Source organism: Microtus oregoni, unplaced genomic scaffold, assembly GCF_018167655.1.
Source record: "Microtus oregoni isolate MIOR12 unplaced genomic scaffold, Mior012 000002F_ref0000024, whole genome shotgun sequence".
In the NCBI taxonomy this organism is placed as follows: domain Eukaryota; kingdom Metazoa; phylum Chordata; class Mammalia; order Rodentia; family Cricetidae; genus Microtus; species Microtus oregoni.
In genome coordinates, this window is record NW_024543061.1 from 11,215,805 (window position 1) to 11,235,719 (window position 19,915).

The window sequence follows — 19,915 nt, forward strand, 5'->3', positions numbered from 1 at the left end:
CACATGTGTATAGTAAACAGGTACCTGTGGTTGAATAAAAGAAATCGATATATTTTAAATCTAGTCTAAAAACATGTGTGTCATTCTTGAGAAATGGGATCACATAATGTCATTAATAAATGTTTATTAATGTCTATAATTTTGCTGAGGATTCTTAACGTAATAGATTGTTGATTTATCTTCCTCTGCCCTAATGTTCAACTACATTGGAGCTCCTGGCTTATAGTGTTGGACATGCTGATAACTCCTTTCCTGATAATAATTATTCATCTAGTTCTCTGTTGAAAGTACAATTTTTCTGTGCTCTCCTGATTGAGATGATCTTTATTTTTCTATGTATATAGTACTAATGCTGTATTCTGTAAAGTGCTATTTTCATCATCATGAATTGCCATAACTTGTGATTTCCTTATAATGTCTTTATTTCTCCTCAATTTAAAATACAATTTGGCTGAACTTTGCTAAATTATTCCTGCATATTTCTGAAAAAGATTGTTCCATGCTTTTCTAGCCTTTAAGGTTTTAAAGGAGAGTTCAGGAGTCATACTCATGTGTTTGTCTTTGTAGTTGACTTAGCATCTTTCCATTAGGTGTTTTGATGGTTGTTCTTTATTTTGCATTTTTTAAAGAATAAGCACAATCTATGACATGGAGAGATAACTCTTTAGTGATCTCTATCTGGGTAGCTAAATGCCTTTTTTTCATTTACCATTTTTTTCTAAATATGAATTTTTTTCCATTCTTGCGTCATTCAATATAATCTCTATGTCTTTAGTTTTTTTCAGCTCTTCTATATCTTATGCTTCTTAGTATTGGTCTCTTGATCATACGCTAGAATACTTTGACATTATAATCATTGTATATTTTTTAACCAATGATGTTTCAAAGCTATGTTTTTTTTTCAATTTCAGTCTTCATACAGGATATACTTTACTCCATTTTATTGAGTCTTAGGGTGATTTCTTTGTTTTGTGTGAAAGGAAAAGTATAGACTCGGGACCTGAAAGATAATTTCTCAGCACAAAACACATGTTTCTTTTTCCCCAGATGAGTAGAGGGCAAGGAATAAGAGAAAAGGCCGAATATAGAGGAAGAGTGAGAATGGGATTGTAACCCTGCAAAGGGGTAGGAGTATTTTTCGTGGATTAAAAAGGACCATCTCTAAATAAAGAGACAGATATAGCACATAGGAAAATGGTAGTTTATGAAGGCAGAAACTCGGTGTTATGTTGAGATGCTTAATTTTAGTGGGTATTTTAATTACGTGAGCCAATGAAGGGCAAAGCCTACCAGAACCACATGCTTGAGCTTATAAGTGTCCCTTCATTGTGTGCTGTATTTGATACACTGAAATTTTACTAACATTTTAATTGTGATTTTCCTTCTTCATTTATTCTGCCATGTTGCTGATTATTTTATCCATTTTGTTTGTGTTTTATCCATCTTGTTTGTGAGAAAGGCTATATTTCATTAGCCTTTCTCAGTACATCCTTGGCTGAATATATATTTTGTTTGTAACTGTTGTGGTAATTAACTACTTTTTGAATATGTTTTTGAAATCATCACTCAATATTTTACTCATTTCATATCTTTGAGTTGAATCCTTGAGTGAATTAAGATCCTTTGGGGTATAACTTTGGTTTGATTTTCATGATCTTATGTTTGTGTATTATGATTCATATCTGTAGGTTTAAGTACCCCTTTTCATTTATTTGAAGCTTTTCTAAATGTAGCAAACTATATTCAAGGTCTTACTGACCAGAATCAGTCTTCTTTAAGACATTTGGAAATCTTCATTAATTTTATGCAGTCTGTAACAAACTTGTTCCATGCCATATCTTCAAAATAGGATAATTTTCTTAATCAGGATGTGGGCATAGTTAGAATATTCTATACATGGAATAACAATATATACCCCTTAAAAATTGAGCCTTATTAATTGATATGAAATATAAATACTTGAAGGCAGGATTTACTGATAAGATATTATATCAACATTAGTGTGAAGGAAGGTGCCTTTGTCTCCATAAATGGGAGTCAGATGCAGAGTCTTCAGGAGGAGATGTGATCCCCAAAACAAAGACAAAAAATTCCACAATTTCCTTCCTTTACATGCTTAGAATCCACATATTTAGAATCTGCAAAGCTATGCATGTGTGTATATATTTCTGTATGAGTTTGAGTGTCTTCCTGTGTGTGAATGTATGTATATATATATATATATATATATATATATATATATATATATGTGGGGGTGTGTGTGTTATGTGTGTGTATGTATTTGGATATATGTGTATCTCTGTCTATAAGTGTACATATGTGTGTATGTGTGTGTGCGTGTGTGGGCATGGGTGTATGAGCATGGGTTTGTGGGCATGAGAGTGCATATAATATGAGAGATGGAGAGATAAAATTAGAAGATACTCTGGAAGAAAATATTGCAGGAAAGGGAAGGAGAAATGGGGAAGGTTAAATACATATGTTCAAAATACATGACATACTGGAAAAACCTTGCTTTTAAGAAAATTATGTACAGTGAATTTAAGTCAATAATAGATTTTAAGGGGCAACAAGGTAACTCACATGTCAAAGACACTTGACATCAAGCCTGATATCAAGCCTCAATTTGAGTCCCAGAACCCAAATGACAAAGATAAGATAAAGTCCAGGCTGTCCTTTAACCTCCATATCTATACCATGTCAGCTGTACACCTAGAAATATGCACACACATACAGACAGACACACAAGTATAGACTCTCATGGTCATGGAGAAAGGTACTTAACTGACTAGAACACAATAAAAAGTTAAAGAAAAAACAAGAAATGGACCTCAGTAAAGAAGTAAGAAGCCCTCTGAAATCTATTAATGCAGGGAACACTTTTCCCTAGAGCTTCCAAAATGAAATACAGCTTGTAGTTAGTCATCATCACTTCAGCCCATGGAGTCTACTGATTGACACTAGAACCCCAGAAGTATAAAAAGCTAAACACCTCATATATTCAAGAAACAGAGCTTGTGGTAACTTAGTTATCCTTTGCAGTTTTGTATAAAACTTTCATACCAAAAAACAAAAGAGACATTGAACCCTTTACAGTTTGCTGAGCTCTGCAAAGTTTCTCATCAGAGTTTCAGGGACACTGACTCTAAGGCAGAAAAGGGAAGTTGAAAGGACCAGAGCTGTGTATGATGAAGGCAGATGGTTGGACTCTCAGAAGAGGTTTTTATTGGAGGCTGAAGCACTGTGGGAGGATAGCTGTAGTGCTGCTGGCAGTAATAATCTGCCAGGTCTTCAGCCTGGACACTGTTGATGGTCAGAGCAAAATCTGTTCCAGATCCACTGCCTATGAAACGATCAGGGACCCCAGTTTTGCGAGTGGATGCATAGTAGATTAGTAGTTTAGGAGACTGCCCTGGTTTCTGCTGGTACCAGTTCAAGTAGTTCTTCTTGCTGTTACTGTTGTAAAGACTCTGACTGGCCCTGCAGCTGATAGTGATCTTCTCTCCTACTGACACAGCCAAAGAGGATGGAGACTGGGTCATTGTGATATCTGCACAGGCACCTGAAATCAGGAAAACAAATGGTCATGAATAATGAAAAGCACACAGAATTTAATACGGATGAAATTTGTCATTTTATAGCCTCATAATATCATATTGTCAGAGTATATATCTTTTACAATAGTGTAAGAAATGGTGTCCTAGCGCACATTGTAAATTTCCTTTATACAAAGAAGTGACTCCAAAAAGAGTATAATACTTTTAAATTTCTCACCAGACACCCAGAGCAGCAGAGACATGAGTATTTGGGTCTGTGACTCCATATTGTTCCCCCTGCCTGTCTGATGTAGCTCAGTTTTCACCAAAAAGGCCTGCTTTATACATTCTGAGCAGCTGCTCTGGGCTGGAATTTCCCATGCAAAGCAGTAATCAAATACTTAAAGAAATGTCTAGACAGTGTGTATGAGTGACTGGTGTCAATCAGAAGGCAAAAGTACACTCATGGTAGTGTGAGCAATCCCTGAAGATATTAACGTACTGCTTTCACAGACAGAAATCAGTGAGGTGCTCTAATATCAACTTTAGGCTAAAATGCCTTACATATTTAAGTCAGTTTGCTTTTACTGCAATGTTTGGAAATTTATCTCATATTAACAGTACTAGGTATAATAAAATATATTAAAAATTTCACCATAGCAAAAGAAAGCTAGAGTAAGAAAATATAAAGTAGAAAAAAGGAAGAGTGGAGAGAGGAAAATAGGAAAGGTAGAAAAAGTGTGTATTGAGGCTAAATTTGTTTATTATCTCCAATCTGTAAATTTATCCTTAAAGTGAAGACAATGAAAAATGAGCTCCAGTTCCTTGGCTACACAACGAACAGAGATTCAAAGAGAGCCCAGAATTCACTCTATGGAAATTCTGGGAAACATTAAGATTGAGATGAGAGCTTTAATCTCAAAGCAAAGGCAAACACAGCATAAACTAACAAGTATCCTTCACACAATTTCAGGGAACGGAAAGAGGACACTGAATTTGGGGAAAAGGGCGTGGAACAAAACAAACTAGATTTCTTCAAGTAGTCATGGCTGTAGATCAACACTGCCAAGAAAGTTCATTCCAGAATGCATATTTTGGAGTAATCTTTAAATTAGTTGTGCTGAACCTGGGTAAAAACTGTCCTATTGACATAGTAAATAAGTAAAAAGCTCTCTAGCAAGAGGTAAAACCATGCTAAGTCAAGTATTAATTTTACAGAAACCAATAGAACACAAAATCAAAGATGGTTGCCATCCTAAGAAAATAATGTTTGAGTATGAATGAAAATCTATAGCAATAGCAGAAATCAATACCATGACTGGGTTTAGACATTTGAGTTCTAAAAGTACATATAAGAAATAAATTATAAACCCAATATTTATGTAAAGTGTAAGAAACAGAAAAATGAATAAGTAAACGATCATGGAAATTAGTGGATATTCATGTCTGTAATCCCAGAACTGGAGAGACATAAAGATCAAAACTATGAATTTGAGGACAGCTTATGAATTTTAGGTCAGTCTAATCTATGCATGGAGATAATATCTCAAAAATGAGCTTCCGTTTTCAAGAATTTACAAAACAACTCAAGTGCTTGATATCCAAAGCAAAGTAGTTAACTGAAACCGAGATTTTAGCATTAAGACAAGAGTGTTATTGAAACTTAAATATACATTTATGTAAATGAATTTCACATTTTTTGTATTTATTATATAATTTTATACATCTACATTTTATGTGCAAAATTTTTAATTATTTCTAATAAGCAAATTCAGATCTTTTTTGTAAGCTGATCACCCACATCATAACAGAGAGACAAGCTGTATGTTGAATAAGGAAGTTCTGAATATCAAGGTCAAGAATACGACAGATGAGAAACTGCCAAAGTCAATGTCTAACAATTTGTGCTGTGCCCTCTAACTAAGACAAACTTTGTACTTATTTTGTTATAGCTACAGTGGCTCATATTGTAATTTTATCTCATTGACTGCTCCTTATTCAGATTGAACACATGGAGACATGTGTCTTACAAATTCAAAGGCTCCTGTCTTTGTGTTTTCATGGTATGTAAAGGGAAATCATGGAGACTAAAAGGATAAGATTTCCATGTTTTTTTGTGCATAATAGAAAAAGCCAGACAGTCCTTAGTTACTGCTTTTACAACAAATCAAGTTTCAGCCCTGTTGCATTAGATTCCTTTGGGCTATGATTAAAAGTGAAAAAAAAAAAAAGAAGTCAAGGAAGCATGGAAGCTCAAAAGGACAGTTGGTCTTAGATATTAATATTGTGTATCCAATATAACTGGCAAATTTCATTGTATGCTGGCAACTGTATTGATCCTGACAGTTGCCACTACACTCCGTTTCTGATAAAAAAAAAAAGTCTGATTGTTCTTAATAAAAATGTCAGAGTCTCAGTCAGCAAGACTGAGAACAAATTGAACAAACTATAAACTCCTGGCTGCAAACAAGACAGCTTAATTTGCTCCCAACTTTGGAGCCAGAAAGTCTGATGCTGACAACTTTGAAGTTATGGAACACAGTAATCCACTTCTATGGATATCACTGTGAAAAGGCCCATGGAAGTCATATTTCTTTCTAAAATCAGCAGAATTGGGGCTGAGATTGTCATCACTCAATCTCCACATACAGTACTATAGCCTAAAATGCAAACCTCCCTGCTGAGATGGTCCAACTGCTATCACATGTTGTTTACCTTTACATCATAGAAAATTGCTTTCAATACTGTGATAGGAAGAACAATAGATCAACAAGTTATAACTGAGTTTTCTGCCCCATGGAAAACACAGCTTCCCTCAAGAAAAAAAACTTAATTGTTCTTTCTGGTCTACCATGCTCAGTATGGATGGAGATAATCAGAAGAAGAATAAACATTATCCAATCTCGCTGGGCGGTGGTGGCAGATGCCTTTAACCCCAGCACTCAGGAGGCAGAGACAGGTGGATTTCTGTGAGTTCGAGGCCAGCCTGGTTTACAAAAACTAGTTCCAGGACAGGCTTGAAAGCCACAAAGACACCCTGTCTCGCAAAACAAAAGCAAACAAACAAAAAAAAAAGCCAACATTATCCAGTATCTTCAAAGTAAGTAGATATTATTGGAAGTAAAAGAAGTTCCAGAGTATCCATAATCTGTGTTCTTTTGAAATTGGTTAGTGACTGCTACAAGATGTTTTGTGTCTTCTGTATTCCTCTCAGTTTGGTCTTGAGATAGAAACCAATGTGAAAACATAAGATCACTTCATTCAAATAATGATTTAATAGAAAAATCATGAAAATGACTATAAATGATGGCAAGACATAACAAAAAAACAAGAAGTGTGTGCTGCTGGATTGACTGCAACCTGGTATGCTCAAGGTGAACTTCCGTGTACAGGTCCACTAGAAATATTCCTGACCATGTGTATATCACATAAAATACATATACTTCCACAACCATGTCTATGGCTACACTATTCACAATAGTAAGAATTTAAATCAACTCAATATTTACCAACCTATAAATGAATAAAAAAGGCACATATGTGTAAAAAAAATTTCTCAACTCTCATAAAAATAGAAATCACATATATGTATGAAATTTTATCTGTGGATATATATATATATATGTATATATATATATATATATATCTTTCAGAAAACTCATTGAATTTATAAATACAATACTTACTTTTCTGTCTTTAGATTTGAAATTCAGAAAACTTCTGGTCTAGGCTGATTAATAGTAGTCTTGAAATCATCTACATCCATGATGTTTCCTTCCTGCATATTGTATCAGTGACTGTGGCAGTTATTGGACAGGATGGATTATGTTTCTAATCCTGGCACATGAGTGTCTGAGTCAGGACCTGGGAAAAGTCGAGGCAATCTTGGGAAACTTAGTGAGACCAAATTTTAGAAAAAAGAAAAAGAAAAATGTTTTTTACCAACAACCATAGTTGTCTCACGATGGGATATTTTTGAGTATCCAAAAAAGAATGTAGCCTGGATAATACCTTGACTGTAACCTGTGAGAACCTGAGGAAATGAATTAGATACCACCTGCTTAGATTATAGGTATTGAGCTCATAATTCACACCATTATTGCTCAGAGTCTTTTCTGGGGTCATACATGTGGATTCTAGGGAACTATTCTAGCACCACATTTCTCCCTAACCCCATAATGACTCCCTCCATCCAGATATCTTATTTCTTATATAGTGATATTCTAATACCATTTTATGTGCTACAAAATTGATTTAGGATAACATTATATTCTGTTTTATTGAGCATGTTGATTAGTTCTTTGATCTGTGTATTGTATTTGATACATTGAAATTTTAGTTCCCAGAATTTCAATTGTGTTTTTTCACCTGACTCACTACTTTCTGCTGTGTAACTGATTATTTTATCCATTTTCCTTATCTTTGCCTAGTATCACTAGCTTTCCTCATTACAGCCTTGAAAGAATAAATTTTTTCATTGTATCTTTTCTGGTGAGTCACCATTTTATGAGTATGCTTTTGAAATATTCACCCAGAATTTTATTTATTTCAGATCTTTGAGTTGAATCCTTGTGAAAATTATGATCCTTTGGGGATGTCATTTTTCACTTAATATTTGTTATATATATTTTTTCTTTTTTAATGATTTATTTTTATTTTAAGTGTGTTGTTATTTTGCGTGCAAGAGTGTCTGATTCTCTGGAACTGGTGTTACAGAAAATTATGAGCTACCATGTGGGTGCTGAGAATTGAACCTGGGTTCTGTGGATGACCATCAGTGCTCTTAACCATTGAGCTATCTCTTCAGCCCAAAGATTTTTATTTTACTATGTATACAGTCCAACTTATCTTTTAAGGATCTTGTGTTCCTGTGTTATGATTCATATGTCTTGGCTTAAACATCCCTTTGGTTTATTTGAGTCTTTTCTTTATTTATCAGCTTATACCCAAGGGTTTACTGCCCAGAATCACTCAGTGAACTACTCAGTTTTAAGGCATTGGGAGAGCTCATTAAGGCAGTTGTATGTAATCTGTTCCCTACCATATTTCCAAGATAGGTGCTCAATAAGGTTCTTAATCAGAATATGGACATGATTAGTTAGTACATTGTTTTTACATGAAAAAGCAAAATATTCCCTTCTAAAACCATCAAGCTTTATCAAATGGTATAAAATGTAAATACTGGAAATAAGATATGGAGAATTTAGAGGGAGATATGGCCTCAGCAACAAGGACAAGAATTATCACATTTTTCCTCATTTGCAGATCCTAAGTATGTGGATTCTGGGTATATAAAGTTCATGTGTGTGCATTTTATTAATGTGCATATATGTGGATATATGCATATATGTATTTCAGTATATGTGTTAGCTGGGTATGTATATGGATATGTTGGGTGAAGCAAGATGGATCAGATGGCAAAGAGACTTTCCACCAAACCTGAGAAAAACCTGAGCTTGATACACAGAACCCAAATGACAAAGAGGCAATCAATCCAAGCATCCTCTGAGCTCTACAAACATAAAATACCACATATTCACCTAGAGACATACACATGCATACATACAGATAGAGGTAACTAATTAACTAAAATATAGTAAAAGTTAAAAGAATTTATGAAAAAAAAAGAAATAGATAAAATATGCACCAGTAAAGAAGAAAGAAATCATTCCAGAATCTGGTAAAAGCAGGAAACACTCCTTTCTAGAGCTTCCAAACTAAAATACAGGTTGTCTTGTCATCAATTCAGCCTATAAACTCTTATGATGGACACCAGAACTGCAAAAGTATAAAAGATAAATCTTTTATATTCAAGCAACAGAGTTTGTGGTTATGTGTTACAGAAGGAATAGAAAGGTAATGCTGAGTTCTCCTTAGCATTATCATATAAAGCTGTAAAAGACAAGAGATATTGAGCCCATTATGTTTTGTTGGGCTCTGCAAACATTTTCATCAGAGTTTCGGGCACACTGGCTCTCAGGCAGAGGGGGGAATGTGCAGATTTATAGCTCTTTATGGTTCAGACACTTGTTGAGACTCTTAGAGCAGGTTTGTGTTGAAGGCTGAAGCACTAAGGATGAAGTGCAATAATGATGTTGACAATAATAAGTTCCCAGATATTCAGCAAGGACACAGCTCATGGTGAGAGTGAAATCTGTCTGCAATCCACTGCCTATGCTGTAATCAGCGTCCCCAGTGTTCCAAATAAATGACCAGTAGATTAGCAGTTTAGGAGACTGCCCTGCTTTCTGCTGGTAGCAGGCCAAGTAGTGCTTAGGGATTGAGTACAGACTCAGACTAGACTGGGAGCTGATGGCAACATTCTCTCCTCCATACACAGTCATGTAGGATGGATATGGGGTCGTCATAATTTCCATGCATTTGTGGGCTTTATGGAATTAATATTGCCATTGACTTCTACTTTTAAACCATGGTGATCTAATAAGATACATGGAGTTATTCCATTTTTTTTTTGTATTTGTTGAGGTTTGTTGTGTTACCGAGTATGTGGTTAATTTTTGAGAAGATTCCATGAGGTGCTGAGAAGAAGGTATATTGTTTTCTTTTATGTTTGGATGGTGCTGCGGGAGCTCCTTCTTCTTCTCAGCTAATAGCCTTTAAGATACCAGCCCACTGGGGCCTGGTCTCTTATACTTTAAAAAAGCAGTGGGGTGATTCAAAGGAAAAACATATAGGTGTCCTCTTGGCTATGGGAAGTAGACAAAATTGCCAGGGAGAAAATTGAGATCTTGGGGGTGGGGTGGGATGGGGGTAAGGGGAGATGGGGAGAGAAAAGGGAGAAGGGGAGAATGGGGGGGGGAACTTGGGGAAAAAGGAGGATTGGGATAAAGGAAGGTTAGATAGGGGAGCACGGAAGCACAATTCTTAGTTAAGGGAGCCACCTTAGAGTTGGCAAGAGACTTGAACGTAGAGTGGCTCCCAGATCTCCAAGCCGAGGTCCCCAGTTAGTTCCTTGGGCAGCTGAGGATAGGGAACCTGAAATGACCCTATCCTATAGCAATTCTGACGAATATCTTGCATATCATCATAGAACCTTCATCTGGTGATGGATGGAGATAGAGACAGAGACCCACACTGGAGCACTGGACTGAGCTCCCAAGGTCCCAATGAGGAGCAGAAGGAGGGAGAACATGAGCAAAGAAGTCGGGACCACGAGGGGTGCACCCACCCACTGAGACAGTGGAGCTGATCTATTGGGAGCTCACCAAGACCAGCTGGACTGTGACTGAAAAAGCATGGGATAAAACTGGACTCTCTGAGCATGGCGAACAATAAGGGCTGATGAGAAGCCAAGGACAATGGCATGGGGTTTTGAACCTACATAATGTGCTGGCTTTGTGGGAGCCTAGCCAGTTTGGATGTTCACCTTCCTAGGAATGGACGGGGAGGGGAGGACCTAGGACTTACCACAGGGCAGGGAACCCGGACTGCTCTTTGGACTGGAGAGGGAGGGGGAGAGGAGTGGGGGGCGGGGGAGAAGGGTGGGAGGAGGGGGAGAAGGGTGGGAGGAGGGGGAGGGGAAAGGGAGGCTGGGAGGAGGTGGAAACTTGTTTTTTTTTCTCCTTTTCTCAATAAAAAAAATGAAAAAAAAAAAGCAGTGGGTACCTGGCATTCTCCATTGCTGCTTGCTTCTCTCTTCCCATTGTGACGGCTAGACTCTCTGTTTCTTGTTTGTGACGAGAGGACTGTTGTTTGGGACAGTGATCTGTAAGTTTTTTCCCTTAAATAGATAACCCCTTTTAATATCCATAATTCTTAACTGGTGTGGGATTGTTTGGGGACTTCATCTGGTGATGAGCATTTGGGTTTAAAACCCCAGGCTCTACTGCCCACCTCCAGGCCAGTACAAGCCCTGCCTCAGCAGGCTTGAATCTCTGCATGGAGCCAGCAGTTCATTTAGAATCTCACACAGAGGCTTTTCTAAGGATCAGATAAAGGCTTTTCTCTTTACATGCCTTGGATTGACTTCAAGTTCCAAGGCACCCTACCTTTTGCCTCCCACTAGGGGACACTGCAAACATTTCAGTGAGATGTGGGCTTCCCCCTGCTTAGCTAGCTGTTCTGTGGCATTCTAACGATTTGTTTGCATTTGCCTATTCCATTGCTCTAGACATTTGCAGAGCACACAGTCTGTGGTTTATATTTTAGCATTCTGCCCTAAAATCTGTTTTCAGACAATCCACACATGAATTTATGGGCATCACTGTGCCCAGCTGGATAAGTTTTGTAGGTGGCCTGAGACACCTACTGGCAGGTTACTGTTATTGGACCTAATCAAGCAGATTGAACCACAGATAAGATTTCACATCCTGAATATAGAGCATAAGTTTCTAATTTAAAAGGACAATATGTTAGACAATCTAACCATCCAAGTTTCCATAGCCTCTTTACTTACACCATGTGTGATGTTATACAAGACTTTTATGATAGCCCTTCTACATCACTACTTTTGATTCTGGTGATTAGTCTTGTCCTCGATATTTTTTTTCTTTAAAAAATTGTTCAACAATATGGCTAGAAATGCTTAATTTTTAGAAATGGTACAGTGTTTTCAGACTGAGACTACACTTTTCAGGAAAGATGTTGGAAGAAGGTCTTAAGAAGGATATGGCCAATTTAACTAACAAAACTGAGCCAAATGAGATACTTTTGGAAATGGTACAGACTGATAGTAATTTATTTAAAGGAAGTTTCAGCAGACTAAAGAAGGAAAGAGCCAATTTGGCACAAAAAACCCAATCAATGATAGTGGGTACTTAAACATTATTTGAGAGAATTCACACTGTTGAATGACTTAATCAGACACTGTCAAAGGGGTATGACTGATTGATTGATAGAATCTCTCTCCAAGAAAGTAACATGCAGGCTATAAAGTTTATGTCCAAGGATGAGACTTTGTTTCTACTGGACAGATTTCATACCTTGGAATCCTCAATGAGGGCATTAGACCAGAACAATGCACAGTAGATCTAGACATTACAAAAGGCAGTGCTAAACAGATTTGAAAAGATTGAGAAAATTATAGAATTTGATGACCAGGACCAAAAGGTAAAAAGGCAAAATTTAAACTCGTCAGTATGTAAAATCTCTGGGATAGCTTACCCAGAGTTCTGCCTGCCTTTCCAGTAATAATAGCAGAAAAAGTACCTGGCTCCAAGTACCCTAAGGTTGTCAAGGAATATTCATGAGAGCCCATACATGACTGATCTAAAAGAAATTAAAGAAGAAATTGTAGCTTACAGACTACATTCATCTTTTGTTAGGGAAATGGTCAAATCATCGGCTTTCAGCAGCAAAGCCATGCCTCAATATTGGGCTCAGGTAATCTCAGCAGTCCTAGAAAGTCAACCACAATTTCTTTCGAGGTGCTTTATTAAAAAAGGAAGCAAGAATTTTAGAGTAACAAGAAAAAGCAAAAAGACTTGAGATTTCCCTAGATCAAACTCTATGTGAAGGACTTTCATCTGATCTTCAGGATCAAGCTCTTTTTGATGACTATACCTTGTCCTTATGTACCACAGTAGCTTTAAAGCTTTGGGACAGGATTCAGGAACTATGAAAGACTGTTGAATCATATCTTAGTGTTAAACAGGGTAAGAGAGAGCCTTTTAATGACTTTATGCAAAGACTAACTGGGGCTGTACAAACAGGGGTAACTGACCGAGAAGCTAGACATATAATAATTGGGTCTTTGACTTATGAGAATACTAACATAGAGTGCAAATGGATCCTTGGGTCTTTAAAAATCTGATCAGCACCCATGGATGAATGGATCTTGCATATAATGAATGTCAAGACACTTGACTATGGTACTGAAGTGTTTGTAAGAGAAACAATTTCCAATGGTAAAAGACAACATCAAGATACTAGATGATTTAATTATGGTAGAATGATACATCTAAAGAAGGATTGTAAATGATGGATTCTTAGGGATAATGCCTCCTCTGGAAATGGCAGAAATAGGAGGACTCAGCCTCCAGGTATATGTAGGATGTGTGGCAAAGGTCAACATTGGACTATTGAATGTAGGTAGACAAGGCAACCCAATAACATTGGGAAACACCATGGGGTCCTCTCTCAGGCCCCCATGACGAATGTGCTTCAGTCATCCCCAGATACCTTGGAAAACGTGTCTCAACAAGAAAATTTAAAAATCCAATGCCTGCTATAACAAGTAATACTGGTCTGAATGATAGGTTAAATTTGGAGGATGGGTCAAAAACTCCAGTAGAACAGAGGAAACCTAGATTTTGGCAGACTTCTATAAATGATCAAAGACCAAAGCTAAGAGTTTGTATAAATGGCATTTTTATTGAAGGCTTATTAGACACAGGTACAAATGTAGGTATCATTACTCCAGAATCTTGGCAATTGAATTGGCCTCTTCAAGAGGTAGGTGTTCACTTCCTGGGAATTGGAACCCTATCTCAGGTAAAAACAAAGCATGAGATGAGTTGAATGTATAGGGCCAGAAGGGCAAATAGGAAGACTAAGGGCATATATAACCAATATTGCTGTGAATTTGTGGGGTTGTGACATATTGCAGCAATGGAATGCCCTGATTAACATTCCTGCAGCCCAAAAAGCTTATGTTGCTGAGGAAAATATAGAAGATATTATAGATGACAGACATCAGGCATGTGGGCTGTACAAGAACACAAAGCAATTGAAAAAATCCTCAGAGGTATCAACAGTCCTACCTTTAAAATGGTTAACTGAGATACCAATATGTGTTAAGCAGTGGCCTCTAGCTGAGGAAAAGTTGCAGGCTTTAGAAGAGCTGAAAAGGGAGCAACTAGATTCTTGACATATAAAAGGATCTATCAGCCCTTGGAATTCTCCTGTATTTGGTGTTAAAAAGAAATCTGGAAAATGGAGAATAGTGACAGATCTAAAGGCTATCAACAAGGTTATTCAACCTATGGGCCCTCTACAATCTGGAGTTCCTCTGCCTTCTCTGTTACCAAAGGGATGCCCTCTCATAGTTATTTATTTATTTAAAGAATTGTTTCTTCACTATCTTTACAAGATAAAGTTTGCCTTCATAGTGCCTACATATAATAATTTTAGCCTACTCGAGGATATCAATAAACCATCCTCCCACAGGGAATGCTCAATAGGCCCACCCTGTGCCAATACTTTGTCAGCCAGACATTGGAAATAATATGTAGGCAATTTTCTAGATCTATAATCTACCATTATAATGATGACACTTTGTTATCTGATTCAAATACAGATAATTTAGAAAAGATCTTTGAAGAAGTAAAGAAAGTCTTGCTTAATTGGGGATTACAAATTGTTCCTGAAAAGATTCAAAGAGGAGATTGTGTTAATTACCTAAGTTACAGAAAATTAGAACAAAAAGGCATAAATTAGGAGAAACCAGTTTTTTTTTCATGACTTTTAATGACTTTCAAAGATTATTTGGAGACATTTCCAGTCTACAGCCAGCTATTGGGATAACACCTGATTTTATAATTCATTTAAACAAAACTTTAGATGGTGATAAAGACTTGAATAGTCCCAGATAATTAAAAGCTGAAGCAGAAAAGGAATTGGTGATTGTTGGGGAGAACTTACAGGAGACACATGTGGATAGGGTGAATCTAAATCTTAATTGTATTCCATTCATATTGTCTTCCAGAACTTCTCCTACAGGAATTTTAATGCAGAGGGACGAAATTACCCTAGAGTGGATCTTTTTACCACATAAAGCAAGTAAAATGAAAACTGAGACCCTGTTCCTGTGCTGAGGAAATTGATCCAGATTGGAGAGTGTGTGCCTGCCTGGTGTGGATGGTCTGCAAATGGAGAACAGGGCCCCTCCAACTACTGCAGGGGCTCCTTGGTTTCACATGACACTGCCTACCCCAAGCCTGCCCTATTGTCTGCAAGGTCCTAGGCCTAAGAACAGTTGCTGCTCCTGCACTGAGGCGATCTACCCAGAGGGGTTAGCTGGAAGGTCCCCGGAAGGGAGTGGAGGGCACCTTCAGCTTTAGCTGCAGGGGTTTCTTTGTTCCATATGATCCTGCCCCATCCCCAAGTCCACCCTTTTGTCTGCAAGGGCTTGGCCCCCAGGAGCTCCTCTTCCTGTGCTAAGGAGATTTATCCAGAAGGGTGAGTGTGGGCCTGCATATAAGGTCACTGGAAGGGAGTGCAGGACAACTACAGCTCCTGTTGCAGGGGCTCCTTTGTTCCACACAACCCTGCCCTCTGCCAAGTCTGCCCTTATGTCTGTGGGGTCCTTCACCCACCAGAAGTCCCTGTTTCTGTGCTGAGGAGATCTATCCAGAGGGGACCCTGCCTCCCTCAAGCCTGCCCTATTGTCTGTGAGGTCCTTGACCTGGGAACAGATCCTGCTACTGCTCTGAGGAAATCCAGCCAGAGAGCACTCCTTTTCATCTGCAGGGTCCTTAGATCCACCAGCATGACCAGTTCCAGTGGAGAGGGGCCCTAAGAGAGGCCAGACCAAGAAAATTCCACAAATGCACAGTCAGTCACAGGCAAGATTGGACCAAGAAACCAAGACTCTCCTGGCTGCATTTAAAGGAAGTGATGGGCAGGCACCAATGCAAGAATTCCTACAACAACTTGAAAAGCAACATAACAACACCAGAATCCAGTGATCACGCAACAAGAAGACTTGAACACCCAATTCCAGAAGAAGTAGAAGAAATCGACTTTAAATGTAACATAATAATAAAGAAAATAATAGAGGCCCTTAAACAGGATGTGAAAAACTTCTTTAAAGAAATGGGGAAGACAAACAAAAAGGTAGAAGAAATTAATAAATCTCTCAAAGATACCCAAGAAAAGCAAGAAAAAGAAACAAAACAGGAAATAGAAACAGTTCAAAACTTGAAAAATGAAATGGAGGTAATGAAGTAAACACAAACAAAGAGAAGTCTGAATATGGAAAACTTGGGAAAATAAACAGGAACTACAGAGACAACCAACAGAATAAAAGAGATAAAAGAAAGAATCTCAGATGCTGAAGATATTATAGAGGAAATAAAGTCGTTGATTAAAGAAAACAACAAATCCAAAAAATTCTTGGGACAAAACATCAAGGATATCTGGGACACCACAAAAAAAAAAAAAACCTAAGAATAATAGGAGTAGAAGAAAGAGAAGTATTACAGATCAAAGGCCCAGAAAATACATTCAACAAAATTGTAGAAGAAAACTTTCCTAACCTAAAGAAGGATATTCCTATGAAGGTACAGAAGCATACAGAATACCAAATAGACTGGATCAAAAAAAAATCCCCTCGCCATATAATAATCAAAACACATAACATACAGAATAAAGAAAGAATATTAAGATCTGCAAAAGAAAAAAGGTCAAGTAACATATAAAGGTAAACCTATCATAATTACACCTCAATGGAAACCATCAAAGTCAGAAGGTCTTGAATAGATGTGCTGCAGACACTAAGAGACCATGGATCCATCCCAGACTACTATCCCCAGCAAATGTTGCATTCATCATCGATGAAAGACATGATATTCTAGAAAAAAAAAACAGATTTAAACAATATATAGCCACAAAACCTGCCTAACATAAAATACTAGAAGGAAAACTACAAACAAAGAAAGACAATAACACTCATAATAATAAAGGCATCTGACAACACTCCACCAGCACAACTCAAAGAAAATAAATACACAAACACTATCACCAAAAAAATAAATAAATAAAACCAGAGTTAACAACCACTGGTCATTAATGTCATTTAATATCAATGGACTCAATTCACCTATAAAAAGGCACAGGTTAAGAGAATGGATACAAAATCAAAATCCAACATTCTGCTGCTTACAAGAGACACACCGCAACCTCAAAGACAGACACTACCTTAGAGTAAAGGGGTGGAAAAAGGTTTTCCAATAAAATGGACCAAAGAAACAAACAGGTGTTGCCATACTAATATCTAACAAAATTGAATTCAAACTAAAATCAGTCAGAAGAGATGGAAATGGACACTTTGTACTCATAACAGAAAAAAATCATCAGGAGGAAGTTTCAATCCTAAATATCTATGCCCCTAATATAAAAGGACCCATATATGTAAAGAAAACATTACTAGAACTCAAAGCATACATAAAACCCCACACTCTAATAGTAGGAGATTTCAACACTCCTCTCTCCCCAATGGACAGATCAACCAGACAGAAACTTAACAGAGAAATAATAGAACTAACAGATGTAATGAACCAAATGGACTTAACAGACATCTATAGAACACTCCACCCAAAGAGAAAAGAATATACCTTCTTCTCAGCATCTCATGGAACCTTGTCAAAAATTGATCACATAATCAATAACAAAGCAAACATCCATAGATAGAAAAAAGTGTAGTAAGCACTTGTGTACTATCACATCACCATGGAATAAACTTAGAATTCAACAACAATTCTACCCCCCAGAAAGCCTACAGACTCATGGAAGCTGAACAGTCAACTACTGAACCAGCCCTGGATCAGGGAAGAAAGAAATAAAGAAATTAAAGTCTTCCTTGAAATCAACAAAAATAAAGACACAGCATACCCAAACCTATGACACACTATGAAAACAGTGCTAAGAGGAAAGTTCATAGCACTAAGTACCCACATAAAGAAAACGGGAAAAGCTCACATTAAAAACTTAACAGCACCCCTGAAAGCTCTAGGGAAAAAAAAGAAGCTGGTTCACCCAGGAGGAGTAGAAGACTGGAAATAATCAAACTGGGGGCTGAAATCAACAAAATGGAAACACAGAAAACAATCCAAAGAATCAATGAAACAAAAAGCTGGTTCTTGGACAAAATCAACAAGATTGACAAACCCCTATCCAAACTAAAGAAACAGCAGAGAGAGAACATGCAAATTAACAAGATCAGAAATGAAAAGGGGGACATAACCCCAGACACAGAGGAAATTCAGAGAATCATTAGATCTTACTATAAAAGCCTGTATGCCACAAAATTGAAAGATGTGAATAAATTGGACATTATTTACATAAGTACCACATGCAAAAATTAAATCAAGACCAAGTGAACAATTTAGATAGACCTATAAGTCAAAAGAAATTAGAAGCTGTCATCAAAAACCTCCCTACTAAAAAAAGCTCAGGACCAGATGGTTTCAATGCAGAATTCTACCAGAACTTCCAAGAAGACCTAATACCTATACTCCTTACTGTGTTTCACAAAATAGCAACAGAAGAGTCATTGCCAAACTCCTTTCATGAAGCTACAGTTAATCTGATACCAAAACCACACAAAGACTCAACCAAAAAAGAGAATTACAGACCAATCTCACTCATGAACACTGATGCAAAAATTCTCAAAAAAATACTGGCAAATCAAATCCAAGAACACATCCAAAAATTATTTATTATGATAAAGTAGGCTTCATCCCAGAGATGCAGGGCTGGTTCAATATATGAAAATCTATCAATTTAATCCATCATATAAATAAACTGAAGGAAAAAGAACATATGATCATTTCATTAGATGCTGAAAAAGTATTTGACAAAATTCAACGTTTTAGCAAGATTAAGGATTCTAGGTTTATACCTAAATATAATAAAAGCTATATACAACAAGCTGACAGCTAACATCAAATTAAATGGAGAGAAACTCAAAGAAATCCCACTAAATCAGGAACAATACAAGTCTGTCCATTCTCTCCATACCTCTTCAATATAGTGCTTGAAGTTCTAGCAATAGCAATAACACAACATAAGGAAATCAAGGGGATTCGAATTGGAAAGTAAGATGCAAAACTTTCATTATTTGCAGATGATATGATAGTGTACATAAGCGACCCCAAAAACTCTACCAAAGAACTCCTTCATCTGATAAACACCTTTAGTAATGTGGCAGGATACAAGATCAACTCCAAAACATCAGTAGCCCTCCTATACACGAAGAGTAAAGAAGCAGAGAGGGGAATCAGAGAAACATCACCTTTCCCAATAGCCAAAATTGCATAAATTATGTTGGGATAACTCTAACCAAGGAAGTGAAAGATATACTTGACAAGAACTTAATGTCTTTGAAGAAAGAAATTGAAGAAGATACCAGAAAATGGAAGGATCTCCTATGCTTTTGGATTAGTAGAATCAACATAGTAAAAATGGCAATTCTGCCTAAAGTAATCTATAGATTCAATCCAATCCCCATCAAAATCCCAACAAACTTCTTCACAGACCTTGAAAGAAAATAATAACTTTATATGGAAAAACAAAAACCCAGGATAGCCAAAATAATCCTATACAATAAAGGAACTTCTGGAGGCATTACCATACCTGACTTCAAAATCTATTACAGAGCTACAATTTATTCTTATGAAATGGGTTTGATTGAAGGTAAG

At 37.0% G+C, this 19,915-nt stretch overlaps 2 gene segments (V, D, J or C); both read right to left on the bottom strand.

Annotated features, from left to right (window-relative positions):
* Window positions 1–3,122: 3,122 nt before the first annotated feature.
* LOC121433491 lies at window positions 3,123–3,823 on the bottom strand. The segment is given in 2 exon segments: window positions 3,123–3,562; window positions 3,775–3,823. Coding segments are annotated over 2 exon segments (489 nt in total).
* Window positions 3,824–9,538: 5,715 nt separating this feature from the next.
* On the bottom strand, window positions 9,539–9,904 carry LOC121433501. The segment is given in 1 exon segment: window positions 9,539–9,904. A coding segment is annotated over 1 exon segment (366 nt).
* Window positions 9,905–19,915: the final 10,011 nt, after the last annotated feature.